General features: G+C 38.6%; 1 protein-coding gene across 6 annotated transcripts in view; it reads right to left on the bottom strand.

Annotated features, from left to right (window-relative positions):
- Positions 1-17,569, bottom strand: part of smtnb (smoothelin b) — a 65,289-nt gene that overhangs the window by 26,396 nt on the left and 21,324 nt on the right. For 5 of the 6 annotated variants that reach the window (XM_072664746.1, XM_072664744.1, XM_072664749.1 and 2 more), the window contains exons 6-9: positions 11,821-11,896; positions 4,670-5,133; positions 3,750-3,795; positions 388-957 (exon numbers count right to left, since the gene is read on the bottom strand). In XM_072664746.1, coding sequence (XP_072520847.1) covers positions 388-957; positions 3,750-3,795; positions 4,670-5,133; positions 11,821-11,896 — 1,156 coding nt within the window. Of the gene's footprint in view, positions 1-387; positions 958-3,749; positions 3,796-4,669; positions 5,134-11,820; positions 11,897-16,109; positions 16,178-17,569 lie in introns of those variants that run through there. The other variant, XM_072664748.1, reaches the window with a different exon arrangement.

Here is a 17,569-nt window from a genome sequence, read left to right on the forward strand (position 1 = left end):
CACCACCTGCACGCGTGAAGATAATGATGCAAATATTAATGTCATTAATAGGTATCATATAATTACCAAGATGCTGCAAAAAATGTTGGTATATCAGGAATGATGTGGAAGGAAGTTTAGGATGCAAAAGTGAGTGTTAAAGCTGTACTCTTAAGGCAAGCACAAAAATAATAAATCACAATATATTTACCATTTAAGATGTTCCCCTAAAAAACTAAACACACAAAGTAAAATATCGGAATGCTATTTGAATCACTGTTTATAACAAATCTACACCAAGTAATTGTAATATGAATAGGATAAGTAATATTAATAAGATAGTGGGGTATGTTTTGACAAATGCAGCCCGCAATGAGTTGACGATATCACAACTAACAGACTACCCACCTGCCCTCTGTCCAGAAGTACCAGTGATGAATCGGGGCATCATGCTGGCTGCCGAGGACGAAGACGACGCAGATGCTTGAGAAGCAATGGTTCGGCCATCCTTGATCTCGATGGTGAGGAAGGTCTTCATGTTGGACTCTGGATCTCCCTGGGGGTCCGGTGTCCTGGAAGATGCTTTTCCCTCGGGAGTCTGTCCCTCTTCTGAGATGTAGGAAGCACTCCTGACATCTTCAGTAGAGTTCTGCAGCCCGCCCACTGCTCCCAACGATTGGGCGTTGGACAGAGCCTCTGATTGGGCAGGGAGGCCTTTGCCGAGGTTTCCCCCTCTGCCTGGAGAGGTCGACAGACAGGAGGAAGGACGGGATGTAGATGCATCTCGACTCTCAGAGTGGGCTGAAGTGGCTGCCGCCGTGCCAAATGCGTTTGTATAAGAGGGTCCTCCTTGGAGGGTTCTCTGCACATCCCTAGTCTGGCTAGAGACTGCTGCAGGTTCTGCAAATCTGCGCACTCTGTCACGAACTGAGCTTGCTCGGTTGAGTGGCTGAGAGGTGGAGTTTTTGCTTGTAAATACTGTAAAAGACACAGGAAACAGCGAGTGTAACAAAAAAATCTCTCAAAAACTTGAAACTTGCTCTCATTTGCCCTCACACAGAAAACTGCAATCAAAAAGGACGGAGACAACATTTACTAAAAATGAGTTGAGACGCAAATAGTTAAGAGCGGAGACAAGTGGTGTTTACATAGTTAAAAAAAAAGTATGTACACAAAAGTTTATGTCCAAGCAGAACACATGTTTCGCAGACAGAGAGCAAACACAAATTCACGTGGACAAAGGCACACAAAGACAAAAAGAATTATAGCCATGGGCCTGGGCATGTTCCAAATCCCATCTACTTTGAAGAGACGGGTCCCCATATCAGCTGTGGTACAAAGACACGGAAGAGGGGGGGAAAAAATGGAGATCACAATCTCACACTGGACAGGGCCCCTAAGCTTACTCATGCTGTAATTGCCCTATTCGGTCATGAGAACGAGTGAGGGCTTTGGGATGCAGCCATTAAGACACTGGGGCGGGCAGGACGTCTTGATACTGCAGAGAGTGGGAACATACCCCCCTCCCCACCTTCCAACCCCTCCTCTTGAATCATAAACATAGGAGAGGACAGGATAGTCCTAGAAGGACGAACATAATCAGTTTTATTTAAAGTGTGAGCAAATTCTAAAGATCTACACACTTTTTCACAGATATATTGCTTTTGTGCACATTGATTTGCATTCAGGTAACACAAGTGATTTTGTCCAGCAACAGGTATTTTATGCTGATAAAGTACAACATTTCAAACCTGGCTAGTGTGCCCTAGAAGAGACTTCTGTGTTTGAAACTCAGCCTCCATTATTTATGACAGAGAGGATTTTTCCCTTTAGGATGTATTGGTGGGCGGGGATTTGAATATTCAGCGACATTAGCAGCAGAAAAACTTCAGATTGGCTGTTTTCTACCCTACCCATGCTTCCGTGCACTCGTTAACGACTCCTGACATGCATGTCAACCCATGTGCCAAGACAGCAGGAGACCCGTAGACATTGAGAAAATTTTAAAAACAGTAGTAGAGACATCTAAACTATGACAACATATGGAACAATGTAGTGAGAATTTTAATAATTCTCATTCTTTTTTATTTTCTAACTCTACATAGTGTTAGAATGAACTTTTATAATATTATAATACAACAAAATTATAATATAATTTTCCATAACACTCCCCGAAAGATATTATAATTTTCCATAACAATAGATTCAAGCTAATTAAGGTTAACCGATTCCAGGTAAAGCCCTAGCTTGGCCAAACATTTTAAACTTGTTCTTTTACTACTGAGAACAGAAGTTTGTGAACTTGGTCTTGGTATGGTTTCTTTCTTTAAATTACATATTTTGCCTGAAGCTACCGAATAATAATCAATAGGGTGTAATAAAAGTCATGGAGCATAAGGGGTTAAATATACTCCATTACTGCTCTCATAATCATAAAAGATCCTTCTAATAGGTTCTTATCTGTACTGCATCATATTATAGGTCAAAATCTATGTGCAGACAGAATCCCAACCGGATCAAGTCTGCTAGGTCAACTGCGGTTGACCATCCAACTAGGCTATTCCCTTCCTGGCACTTAAAGGCACCACCACCAGAGGACCTATCCAAGCCTGCTGGTCTCTCCACTACTTTCTTATGCTCTCATTCCTCTGGACTTACAGTCATGGATTGGGGAACAAATGCCCATGCTCCCCTAGCAATGACCCTGTTAAGAGAGCTCCGCCATCGCATCAGCACCTGCATATTAAAACTTGCCTTCCTATCTGCTTCCCTTGCTTTTGTCAGATCTGCATCCGATGGCCTTGCTAAATACACTGGCTGTGACTTGCATGAAGATCCACTTGGCTACCAGATCAGACAAAATCAAACAAACCAAATAGTTTAATTCATCCATGTGTCTCAATGAACTACACTACATTTAACTGTACAGCAACACCACTTAATACATAATTTCTTTGTTCTTGTCCCTTCCACTTGTTCCTCCCTAAGCAGTAGTAACCTTCAAGATAAGCACTTTGACTCATTATTTTCTCTTCAACACTGCTCTCATCACCACCACTGTCACTGGATACTGCTGCCACTACCTTCATGCCTCATGAAAGTATTCGCTTGTACTTTTTAAAATGTACATTTAAATTTTGCTTAAAATATCCAGAAGATACAGAATTGTGAACATATCAGAAATCCAAACAAACTGTGGGCTTAGTGTCCAATCACTATTCCTACCTAGGGTCAACCTCATTATGTGCTTCAGGCGCTTATTTGCTGCTTATTGATATAAATTAGGGATGCACCTATCCAATACTAGGATCGTATAGCGGTCCCGCTGCTAGCTCCTATTTAGTCTCACAGACATCAAACTCCTGAGCCCAGACAACACTGTGCCAAGGTCAAAAATTATACATTTTATTGACCAATGAACAGAAATGTTTATATGTTATAATTTGTTTTACAATGTTAGTAACGTAAGTAAAGTAAAGTAGTTTACAGGCTTGATAGCTGTGCATGGTCTTAGCACTCTCTCAGCTAGTTTGACGAAGAGCCAAAAGGGAGTCGGTCCCAACAGGATTGAAATTGCTCACTTATACTAAGCGCTTTTTGGGTGTCATCAGGTGTGGTCAAACGTTTGGACGGTACTAAAGTTACAACATATGCAAAAGAAACAAACATAAACGTGCATAAAAATACTATACATTTCCACATGCAAGTAAGAGAATGTAAGCATGCAAGAATTGAGGTTTAAGGATATTAAATACAAAAATTGCAATTACCTGCATCTTTGTCATGAGAATACAGATCATCTGTGCTTGATGTGACCTAGAGAACAATAAGCAATGAAATAAACAAAAACTTGAAAAAGAACCAGGGTATCTTTAGCATTTTGGACAACTGTATTAAATCAATTTAAAGAATTTTCATTTACTGTTACTTTTATATCTAAACAGTTAAAGGTGCCCTATAATGGAAAACAGTATTTTACCATGGCACAGTTGAATGAGAGTTTGTACATTGCAGTGACATACGGTCAGCCTGAAACACTGTTGTGTCCTTTTTCAAACGCAAACCAATGTAAGTAAATTGAAAACTGTTACGTAACAGTATTAAGTAATTATATTTACACACTCAATCCCTGCCAACTAGTGAATTACTACTTTAAGAGAATATGTAAGTGAGGCTAAAAAGCCTAAAATCTAACACCACCCTGGAATAATTACAAAAAAAAACCTCAAAAGCCTACCATGGAAAAATCTGTATGTTTCATTCAGAGGAAAAATAACAAGTTTAATATAAAATTAAACCTTAAATGCTAAGGCATAAAAAAGCCATAAAATGAGAAAGCTATGATGGACTGCTTCTACAGCTGGTAACAAAATTAGTTTTCTGCTAGGCATTTAAAAGCGAAAGAATGTTCAGGAAGAACGGAGCTTGTTTAAATGGTAACTAGGCTCCCCCATACCTATAAAACACTGTTTATGGTCGCTCTCTAAACAAAGGTGTTAAAAAAAAAAAAACAGGACACAGCATCTGTCCAGATGGATGTGTGCGATGGAAAGAGTGAGAGGTCAGGCAAGCTTAACAGAAACTACAGCTGAACATTACCTCCTAGTGGAAGCTTTATAACATCAGCATTTGCCCTAAACTCTGCCTTTTATTAAGTTCTATTGCTTTCACCAGTTGTATAAGGCCTTACCTTCTGCTTGAAGGTGCTGTCTTTAGGCCTTCCACTGGACTCCTTCAGCATGCAGGGTGTGCCATTTGCTGTGCTCTTGGAGTTTACAGCCCCATCAAGAGTATCCACACCAATAGTTGTGGTAGCGCACAAGTCATCAACCTTGCTCTGCCCACCGTTGTTGGTTGATGCTTCCAAATCATTCCCCATCCCTTTTCTTGAAGGTGTGCTTTGCTCAGATGCATCTAATTCAGACATGGGCCTTGAGCTGGCATGACTGCGCTCTGAAGCACCCGAATCCAGCCGTTTCCGTAAAGAAGAGTCTTGGCTCCTGTTGGACTCTCCGGAATCAGAGCGTTCCCGGAAAGAAGGAATGACCTCAGATGAAGGTGAGCCAGAGTCACGTTGAGTGTGAAGGGTCAAAGGGCATGACACCTTCTCTCTGACCAGCGGGTCCAATACTAACACCATGTCAGAGTTGGGACCTAAAATACATAGGAAATAGAGCAGACTGTCAAACACTAGTCCAGGTGGGCGACAACGCAGAGTTAAGCCCTTTACCTAATATATTTGCTTGTTATTTAGCAAGGCCTTCGCGAGTTGAATTCCACACAGAACTGTGACCTGCCAGAAACTAGTCAAACACTTGAGATGGACAAAGACAACTTTTCTAAGACAGCAATCTAACATATTTGATAGAAGCAGTTTTATGACAGTTCTGTGACCTCTCGTGTTCTGCTCTAATGTTTAATGACATGGGAAGGAATATGTCTTAATACTGTAATCCTGATCAACGGAGGGTATACACAGTACCACATTTGTGGTTGACAAATGATCGAGAACCATCTTTACAAAGGTTTTCACCAAAGAACATCACAAAATTTGATTTTATATTTCTATATTTATCCAGGAGGATTATGTATAATATTCATAGGAATAAATGTTATTGTAGAGAATGGGAAAGTGAATTTTGTATTAACTCAGGGCACCAATAACTGTGCAGCTACTTTACATAAGGTAAGCACATGAACTGGTTTAGAACATGCACTCAAAAATAAAAAGACGTGGTTTAAAGGAACACTTTAAGAAGTTAACCCAGAAAAGCCTAAAACATTAGACAGCATGATTTAAAAAGCTACTATTTTCTCAAGAAGTTATGATACGATTGCGTTCGGACATTTATGTACACTCATCATGTACATTAATGTCATGCCAATATCAGACTTTCAATTATTTCCTTGAGCTGCAGTTCTTCTGGAGCAAAATGCTTCTTTGATATGAAGAAAACAAGAATTTGGTGAACAAGTTTTCATTTTTGCATGCTTTCTGAAATTAACAGTTTATTTATCTATATTAACTATTTACACCAATTTAGAGGATTCATTCAGTGGTTCCAAAATGTCTTATCTTGACTAGGCTCATTCCTGTTGGTGAAGCATGACTGATACCACCTGGTAGCTTCTCTGTGCCCACATAAAAAGGGTGCTCATAGATTTACACAAATTCAAAATGTCTCTTTGAGCCATTTCTAAACAACTGCAGATTCCAAAATCACCACTTCAAACAACTGTACAGCAGAGAGGAAATAAATGTGGATGGTCAGGTACAAATGGAAGGCCTGTCATGACCTGTCTACATGAATAAAAGTCTTATGGAGCCTTATTATACAAAAATGTAAATAACTGAATACACCCAATAGTGGCATGACATTTATGTTTTATGATGCATATGTAAATTTCTGACCATAACTGTACTCCACAATTCTATGAATGAAGAACTGGCCTACTAACTACTACAAAAGACATCCTCTATAACCATCCTACTTAGTTTGTTGTGCTTGTCTTGATACTGCGGTGTTCTTTAAAACAAGATCTTTATCTTAATGGAGTTTTTCCTGGTAAAATAAACTATAAACAAATGCATGCCTAAACAAATTATAAATCCTCAGTGAGGGCATAACAAATGTAAGCACAGTGTGATTGAGGGAGTCCTAACTAATGGGTAGAGATAGAAAATAAGTAAAAGGAGCAGAACATTTATTAAAAATAAATACAACACATTTATTATTATTATAATTATTTTGATTATTAATGATAATAATAATAATAATAATAATAGTAAATCATAATAATAAAAAACAATAACAACAAATTTTTCTATGGATCGGATATCGGCTATTTTATTCCCAAACCAGACTTGTTTTAACCCTCTTTGGTCAAACATTAATTTTAAGAAAAATCTGTGGGGCTGTATTATTTACACAAACACAAAGATCAAATCGATATCGGTTGATACTCTGCATTAAGAGTATCAGATTGGATCGAGGGGCAAAATAACCTCAATGGGACATCCATAGAAACTAAGATTTTCAAGAATTTCTTTTGTGGCATCATCTGGAAATTCAGCCTACCACAGTTTAGCCAGTCGAAACAGATTAGTTTCATATAGGTCACTCCAAGAAGTGCAGGAAACAGTCTTAATAGTTTTTAAGAGGATAAACAGAGATTGAAAAAAGAAGGTTTATGACTAAACAGTATTGATTTATAAAACCATAGAACATAAACTTTATATATTTATATATTTAAAACAACAACAACAACACACAACTATAAACAAAAAAACAGAAATCATAAATTTGGACTGGAAGCAACTCACAACAAGGCTTTACGATTTCTCAGCACATGTTCAATCAGAGAGACAAGGGTGGACCAGTTCAAACATGACTTTATTGTGACTGGGTTTCTCCACTCCTTCTTCCAATGCATTAGACCACTGGCTTTACAGAGCCAAAACTTAACAAGCCACTTGGGGGCCTTCGTGGTTTGCCGTTCAATAATGTCTAAAAACAGGAGTTGAAGGCAAGTTGAAGAGAGCAGGGGGAGGGAGGGTATCCAAATTAAAGGTTTTAGAAAGGTCACACAGGAAATAATTGGGTCCGGAGACCAAGGAATATCCAAATGTCGTAAAAAAAACAAAAAAAAACAACAGGGTTGTCATTCTGGGTGGAGATAGAGACATTTCCTGTCACTGTATGTGTGTATATTCACATGGGTGTGTGGTCAGAAGACCAGAACAGGACAGGAAGAGGGAGATTCAAGCCCAGGATGTGCAGGGAGTCCAAGCCCCCAACACACACACACACACACACACACACACACACACACACACACACACACACACACACACACACACACACACACACACACACACACACACACACACACACAGAGAGAGAGAGAAAACCAAACCAATGAAACTTTAATTTGGAAGTTTTCTTTGGAAAAATATAAACTTTAAGTTCATTACAAAAGGTAATTTAATATCGGTGCTGCACAAAAAGTTTGAGAATTAATAAAGGAGAAATTTAATAGCCATTATGAATTACTTTTCAGTACTAAAAACCTTAAAAACAGACTATTTTAACATGATCAGGACAAGAATAGCTCAATAACTTGAGTACACTGTTAACAATTGAGGTGCTGTTTGTATTTTGTGCATTTCTTCCAAATGTGTTGGCACCATAAGTCATTCAGACTGTGGGACAGGACTGAGTCACATGGCCCGAGTTGCTCTTTGACCATAACGAGCACAGACGCTAATGCTCTTTTAAGGTAATAAAACGTCTGAGTGAATCCCTGTCATTTTTGGTAGAGTCACTCTACCCTAACATCTTGATGTTTTTCACATGTGGTAAGGAAGCTTCTGTTTCCACCATTTTCACATCATAGTATGAGTGCAACACAGCCTGTCTTTTTCCCCTTATACTCTTTCTGCTCGCAGCACAAGTGCAGCCAGGATTAAGTCCTTAAAATGTGTTTTTCAACACCCTCCCCCCCCCCACACACACACACACACACATTCAAGATTTATGGCGTCTGCTGGACCTGCAGTGTGCAAGTGCTGGTGAAATAACGTCTAGAAGCAGGACAAGAGTTTTCCAGTTTTGGGGACTTTGAGGATCCAATAATGGTTTATAGCACCTTCCAAAAATATTCAACCCTCTTTAAGGTCATCAGATTTAGCTCCATACTTTAACATTTTATGCAGTCACATTTGAAAGAAAAAAAAAAGAATAATCATCTAAATGAATTCATTTAGAGTGGCATTGGTTGCTTGCATTCAACTAAATAGCTATTAAAATCACTTTTAACACTAATAAGAATTAATTTGCTCCACATAGTTCATTAACATCAAGTTTGATTGGAGCAGTTTGGAGGTGTCCAGAAAAAGCTAGAAATGAACAAATAATTGCTTTCTACCGTTTTAATGTTTACTTGCATTTTACAAGCAACAACACTCTCTTTGCCATGATAAAAGGATTTATATTTGCTCAGGTGCCCAAGACTGCTGCACAGCACTGTATACTTATAAAATGTCAAAATATTTTACACAGGAAAACGCGGGAACAATAGTTCAAATGAAATCTGATTTTAAAAGTCTCAATAGAATGCCGAATAGGCCTTCACTCAGACCGAGAAGATGAGGCACAGCCCTTTCCGTGGCTTTATGTGATTGCTGTTGTGTCCGTTGTGTTTACTGCAAGCAGGGAGGCAGGCCGATAGGTTTACAGATCCAAACCCCAAACACATTCTTCTCCATCAGCAGAAACAAAGCCACGCCACTCTTCTAGACAATTGCCGGGCTATAGATAGACCACAGCAGAGCGGATGTCTGGCCTGAACAAATGGCCAGACTCAGTTAAAGGAACAGTTCAACAACTAAACAAATCTAATTTAGTGAGTCAATCAAACGCTTAAGAAAACTGATGATGATTGATTGTTCCTGACTAAAACTAAAATTGACAGAGCAATTAGACTGCACTGAGTTTGGCAAAATATTTTGAGAGAGTTTTAATTAAATATGAAATGGAACAAATGACCAATAATGTAACCATATTTCTGATCACATCGTCTTCTGCCACCTGCCACCCTGCCCAGCTTTCCAATGTAAACATGCAAGCTATAAAAACGCACCATTCTCAACCCTTCAGCCACCTTCTCCCTAAATTTGTTTTGACTGGGACACTTAGGAAGTTTTGCTTTTAAACTCCTCTACTGTTGCTTTAGCTGTGCATTTATTGTCAGGGTCAGGCTGACAAGTAAACATCCTTCCAGATGTTTGCTTTTTGATAATGGAGATGGCAAATTTCTACAAAACCTCTGCCTGGGTTTTCTGTACCATTTAGGTCTTGTAACCCAATAAACAGCCCAGTGCTACCTGAAGACTAAAAAGCCCCATAAAAGGATTTTGCCTGGCATTAGGACCATGTACAACATTGGCTCCTAGCCAGGGGTGTTGGAAGGTGCACAGGAAAACATGGGTTTAACAGTCATGGGGGCAGAGGTCTTTTTGCCAGTCTTTGGTACCGTTCGTGCATTACAGAACAACAAAAAAAGGAACATAAAAGGTCTACAGTTCCTTCAAAGTTATCTCTTCTATGATCTAAGCGTTTGAAATCTTTTTATGCTTTGCTCCTGAGATCCAGGTCTTTTAACAACATCTACTGCCGGCCTATTGTTGCTTGTGAATAATTCTTTACTTTGACACGCACGCTACCTAGAGAGATTGGACTGAGGGAGTGCCTGAACGTATTACAAGTCAGAATCAGTTCATTTCTAAAACTAGTTGTTTATCATTAACCCTCACAGGCTAGTGTTTTGTTTTTGTTTTGTTTTTTGTTTTTTTGTTTCGGAAATTTCTTTTCACATTTTGCTGAGTTAGATATTAGCATGCTAACAATTACCAAAATTAAAGTTCTTTATTATTTTATTTGGTTCCAGTGACTGACAGAAGCCAATTGCAAGCTAACACACAAACAGTAAACAAACATGCTAACCACAAGCAAATGAAGTCAGTATGAACTAACACGCTAACCACTAAGCTAATGCAGTAAGCGGGAACTAACATGCTAATGCGGTATGCATGAGCCAAACCGCTAAACATGAACTAATGCAGAAAAGGGCAACTAATACTCTAACCACAAGCCAAAGCGTTAACACACACCAACCAGTTACTGCAGCCAGTAAAGAAAAAAAATGAATAAATATGTGATTTCTTGAAAATGTAGTAGACAGAATGGTAAGTGGTATGCACAATAAATGACCGCCACAAAAACACCATGTCTGAACCTCAATCAAACCTCATCTCTCCTTTCTTCACCAGTTCCCGTGTATAGTCCACTCCTCCCTGTCCTGTCCTGTCCTGGCCTGGCCCCAAACTTCCTGCTTCTTTGCGTCACACAGAATAACAAACGGTGGCTTTTCAAAATGTTCTTTTCGGGGCTCTCCTTGCCCTGTTCTCAACCTGGCCAAAATTACTGGTTGGAGGAGCTAAAGTAAGGATAAGCGGAACCACAAATTTTAGGGTCGTACACAAAAAAGATGTTACCTAAACAGACTGGCCATCTAAATATAGGGACTGAAAAAGAAGGCAGATGAAAGTCAACATAACTCTCTTCAGAGCTTTTTCAGATATAAATTCTAAGTAAGTTCTAATGTCTAAGTAAACATTTGTTTCACGGTCAATTAACATCTCCATTGTTGCCATGTTAGCGTTTCAAAATGTCCAAAAAGAAAGATTTCTTTTTTCCACAGGTTCTAGATAACTAGTCCCTTAAACAGACTTGAGCTCCACCCACTTCAGGGTTAAGTATATTCATCAGAAAAATCACAGGGCAGCTCTAGTTTTACAAGCTCCCACTATGCTGCCATATTGTGATACTAGGGTTTTATTTGGTGTTTGTACAGCTGTTTTAGTTTGAGCCACGCTTTCACACAAAGGTCTACCACCCATATATATGAAACATATATCTCACACAGACACAAAGAGAAATATTGGGACACCTGCTAATTCATGGTTTCTTCCCACATCAAGTCTACGGATCTGCATCTAGGGCCCAGGGAATACTGGTATTCAGGAGCAACAAGAGCATTAGTGAGGTCAGGTTTTAGGACCATCATTCCAGAGAACACAGCCCCACTGCTACACAGCCCTATGCTGGTGGGCTTTATACCCCTCTAGACCACACCTGGTATATTTATTTGCATTTGCATCCTGGTTCTTTTGCAATACTTCTCTATAAGGACTAGACAAGCTCATGTTTCATTAGTAGGTTGTGTAATGACAATTTGCCTGGTCAGCCTGGTCAGCATGACAGATCTTTAGTTTCTTACCTGTTCTAAGGGCTTCTTTGCTCCGAGTTTGGCTGTGGAGTGCTTCAATACGTTCAGTTTTGTCCACGTTTTCTTTCTGCAAAAAAAAAAAAGAAGAAAGAAAAAAAAAAAAAAAAAAAAAAAGAAGAAGAAAAGGTATAAATAAAACAGGTAATGAACCACATCACACCACAAAAAAAAATAATATCAAAATCTCCTTAACCGAAGCTCATTTAAACTTGCTACAATAATGTACTGTCAATATTACTGGCAACATACGCAAATAGAAGTCAACAGTACATACACAGGCAAACACACAAAAACAAACAATATTTACATCATTGTGCCGTTGAAAGCATGACCCCAAACCCTGGGTGAGTGAAACTGAAATTTCCCCACCCAGTTCCCAAGTATATCAAAGCGGTCATATCTTTCCAAGGTAATGCTCCAAATACATAAAATCAGTCAACAGTAAGCTACAAAAACACAGTTGAAACATGTCTAAATAACTGCTCTTTATCAGTGTGTTTTAACAGCTTAAACCTGGCACTCCTTGAAAAAGCAGATAAGACATTGCAGACCAAGGACAAAGGTGGTCTCAGTTAACTAGATTCAGCTATAGTCTCAATGTATCTACAATTTGAGTTGTGGAACATATTCAACAGCTGGATTTCTAGTATTTATTCTGCAATCAACAAGAAGTCATAAGGCGAACCCAGGTCAAAATAATGAATCATAGGCTTTATATATTTATTTATATATCACACACACACACACACACACACACACACACACACACACACACACATACACACATACACACATACACACATACACACATACACACACACTTTCCACAAAATGATGCACAATTTTTCCGATGTTATCTGAATATTCCAATATTTTTTTAATCACCTCCAGGACTGAACGTGGTGACATTGAACTAGCAATAAAAGGAGGCTTGTGCTTCGGTTGTTCAATTCACAAGTAACATTACGTCATTTTGCCTTTAAACTACATTAGCATTGAACATTAGACTGAAATGTTAGCATTACAGGACCTAGCGAACACCTCTACTTTTACAGTACAGTGGCTTATAGTGGGCCTGTGCAGAAGATAAAGAAATCATAACATTTCATTGATGTATGCAATGTCTTTCAGCTTCCAAACACACACATTGCCTATTAGCAGGTTTTGTTGTTCCATTAGCAAGGGGTGACGCAAGAGGACTGAAATAGGACTATTGAGAAAAGCTCTACGTTTAGCTAATTACAGACAACAGTTCGCTCCAAAGATCACAGATTCAAATTAACAGATCTTGCTGTTGATCACCTAAATGACAGTATCTCTGTCATTTGAGATACAGGCAAAATATTGCTTTGGGTAACCTGTATATGCATAACATCCATATGACATTTTAGCCAAATCTATTTCTTTCAATAATACTACTGTGCTTCTGTAAATCATTGCTTCTAGAACCTGCATGTCAGTGAAGAATCATGGGTTAGCTAGCTGACTGAGGGAGCTGATATTACACCACTCTTTAGCACAGCTGTCAAAGCGTTCCGCTGACCAATGGAAATGTTCAAGGGCTTTTTTTAACCACCAAATCTCTCTCAATACAGCTAAGATTTTAAAACTTAAAAAAGAAAGCAAAATGCAGGTGAATTGTTTATTATATTTACACCCACCAACCAACAGATAATAAACAAAATAATAATCATAATAATAATAATATAATCTGAGGTAACCAAGAAAATGTCCAAATCTGTGAATCGGTGGAATGGAATAAAAATACATCTGTAGGTTTGTGTTATGAAGAGGAACAGGCAGACTAACAAGCTCAGAGTTTGTACAACACTGGGGTCATGCTTTTCTGTTTGTTTTGCATTTCTGAAAGTAAACTTAAGGCCATGCTTTAAACGTATTAAGAGTGGTTATGGAAGAGTCACCAGCAAACAATTGCTCATCAGTTGGTCTATACACAACACCAGTGTGAAATGCAGATATTTTGGCACCTGTTCCAAAGAGGAAAATCACAGAGTAATAGAAGAATAACTTGTTTAACTGTGTACACTGCGATGAGACATACTGGGTACTGATTCATATGTTGGTTGACTGAAAAAAAAGAGTCATGAGTCAAATGTATGAGTCTTGGCAAAAATCGCTCCAAAAAAGGAAATGACTTTTCCAAGTTACACAGGTAATGTGTGATCACTAATTTAGTTAGTATGTTCAGCAATACATCTTGAATTCTAAGTCCTAATAATGCTGAATACTTTCTATTAGTTTGAACCATAAAGTACCACTTGGAAACACTGAAGTGTATCCAACAATAAAGGACACATTATGTAGCTTTTATGAATCTTAGCTTTGAGGGCCCTTCCCACAGCATAACTCTACTGGCAGCAGATTTAAAAGAGAACCCAATGGCAAAGTCTATGAATTAGGACACTTGCTTTGCATGCGGATTTCTTGAAATCAATAACACCAAAATAACTTGGGCAAACTAAGAGAGTATATTATTTAACTCTACTGTCCCTACAAGCCAGGAAAGAACTGGTTTTAACCGTTATTCCAGCAGGTATGTTTTCAAAAAGTTAAGTTTAAGTGCTCATATCTCTCTTTTGCCACCCTTTTTAGCAGTCATCTTTTATATTGGGTAAAATGTCCATGATATATGGACCTATAGAAATGACCGATAACAAAATCAGGCTTTGCCGATTTTGAACTTTGCATGCCTTTTGTGCTCATTCTGAGTAGCGGATTTGCCTTGTAAAGACACTAAAGCAAACTGACTTGTAATTTGAATAAGGCGAAGGAGTATGGCAAGTGAGCAAGGGAGGAAGAGGAAAAAAATAAAAAATCATCAGTAGCACATCACTATAATCCTATACTACAGTATAATTATAGGCCTTCCAGCCAAGACTCAGAGACCATCTTAACTCTTTCACTGTGTGTATGTGTGTGCACACATGCAAATGTGTGTGTGTGGGTGTGCATGTGAGATTCAGTGATTTGGCCCAGCCTTTGTTTGTGTCAGGTTTCAGCTTCCACGCATGCTGCTCTATAGTCAAAAACCAACATGGGTTTTTGTGATTGTGGCCACAGAAATGTGGGCCAAATGAACTCCAATGAACCCTCTAGTATTGCAACCTCTTTCTCACCCACATAAACACATACATATATATATATATATAGACACAAAACACAATAACCTGCAAGGCAGCCTACTGTTCATGACCCACTTCCATCTTCCTGGCCCAGAGTTGCTAGATCCCAAATGTGCCATTAGAAAGGGTTACTCCATTCCATTTGACATACAAATAAAATGTAAAAAAAACTTTAAGGTAGGGTTGCATTTATAAAGCTAAATGAGGCCAACACTGTCAATTATGTCTTTTCGGCTTAGAAAAGACTATGGCAACTGAAGCTGGTCATTATTTCTATCAGTTGGCAAAAATCGTTCCATGTCTCTAGGTTCTACACAACCGAAGGTGCCATACTTTGCCATGGCATTAATGAAACATGTGGCATGGCTCACCTTACCCACTTGGGCCCAATGTAAAAGAAGAGCTATTTTTGCTATTATATCTACAGTTTCCCATTAACAACCTGGTTTCACTGTGCTATGTGTTGTCAATTGTTGCTGTGGAAAATAAACATGAACAGAAGTATGCTTCAAACTTCAACATTTAACAGAGCAATAATACCAATCTAAACAAAGATTCAACACGCTCTCAGACAAAATCCAAACCATCCATCCTGCTGTGCGTGTTATGTAGTCATGGAAAACACAAACCGAGTTGTCCAGATTTCACCTTAGCTAACATATATGTGCAAAACACCATCTAGTGGAGTCACATTTAAGTTTTAAGTGCCCCCTCTCCCCAATTGGGCAATTTTCTTTAACTATATCAAACAGAATCCTACACACTACTGTAAACATTAACCAAGTAGATGAATGAAACATTAGTGAATTGTTTGAACGCTTCAAACTAGTTTAAAATGGCTTTTTAATGATATAAAAGCACACCAGTATAGATCACTCAGAAGCAAAAATATGAAATCATCTAAAACTATGAACTGAAATTAGTGATACTGTTATCTTATAAACATTTGCCCTTTGTATTCAAGAAGATTGTTTAACTTGTTATTCTCACGATAGCCTGAAAGCGTATTCAGTAAACATATATGTATATGCACATTTAATCCAAATAAAAAGTGAAAAGTTATTGTTTTCTTTTTAAAAATAAACACACTGACTCAACATAAAAAACACCACCACCAAAAGAGCAGAAATGACCTACTTCTCCTGGAGCTACTGTCTCCCTCTCCTACTCCAATGCACAGAATGAGTACTATTCTACCTCTCAGCGGTGGCCGCATACACACACACACACACATCCTTGGGATGACCACTCCCCCAGTCCACACTTCCCCTCCCTCCTTTTCCTTCCACTCTGGCCAACTCCACTTCAGTCTCCTCCTCTGACTGCAGCACACCAGGTAGGCTGCTACACCACACGTGCACTTTACATTTTTCAACCTAATGGAGCCTTTCTGCTATTTTTAGAATAGCATGTCGAAATGACAGGTTTGCAAAAGACAGTCATTAAAAAGCCATTTTAATTATGGGACTCCACAGGTGGTCTAAAGTGAATTTCTTTATACAGCACTAATATGCATACAATCACACTGAATATTCCAAAAAGAACCAAATGCTTATAATCCACCCTCAAGCTCCATATTTGGACTCTTCTCCCTGTAGCTTTTTTTTTCTTTTTTTCCTTTCTTACAGATTTACTTCTGTGGCAGATAAGGAGTTTCTGACGTATGATCTTCCAGCTGAACGTGCAGAAAGAAAGAAAAACAACTCTGTGATCACTCAAACGACAGAAGGTGGGAGATGCCAAGAGATAACAGTAGGTGGAGATTCTGGCGTAGCTACCTTCCAAGGTTTCCATTTGTCTTCAATTTTGTATTGATATTTAGTTCCACAGGTCCACAAACTCATGTGTCTTGGCAAAAGTCCCACCAATAAAAATAAGCTTTTATATTCCTAATGCACAGACATTGTTAATGTGTGGAGGATCACTAAAAACGTATTTCGGGAAGAAGCAGTCAATCAGAAGCAGTCAATCAGCCAAGAAATGATACATTTCTGATGTGTGCTTTTTTACACTGCTAACAGACACTAGACATATATACATACCTCAATTTGATTGAACTACATGCCAAAAATCTTTATTTACTTGATTTAAGCTTTACGAAAGGTTCAATTCAGTAAAATAGCACTGACCTTCATCAAACATTCATGCTAAAATTGCAGTCTAGTCCAGAGTTTGCCATGTTATCCAGACATCTCCCATTCTAAACTAAGGGAAATAGGGTTCATAATGACTCCTATGCCTATTGCTGCAAACAAATACATGAAAGTGTGGCCAATGGTTAGTCTGTATCAAAAAGTTTGGATTCACTCAGATTTACTACTGTGGTACATTAAGAGCTCATGATATATGATCTTTCAGTGAAAAAGAAAAACAACTCCGCATGATAACTCAAAATGCAGAAGGTGGGAGATGCATCAAGATAACAGTCACAGATTTTGGAGTAGCTACCTTCCAAGCACTTTCCATCTGCCTTCAATTTTGTATTTTATCCCAGATCTAAGCTCATATTCCCGCACTCAGAATTTTTCAGACATGTCCCCATTTATCCAACCTCATTAGAAAGAAATAATGCCATAAAAGGCATCAGTTATCCAGGG

This window comes from Salminus brasiliensis, chromosome 20, assembly GCF_030463535.1.
Source record: "Salminus brasiliensis chromosome 20, fSalBra1.hap2, whole genome shotgun sequence".
NCBI classification, from domain to species: domain Eukaryota; kingdom Metazoa; phylum Chordata; class Actinopteri; order Characiformes; family Bryconidae; genus Salminus; species Salminus brasiliensis.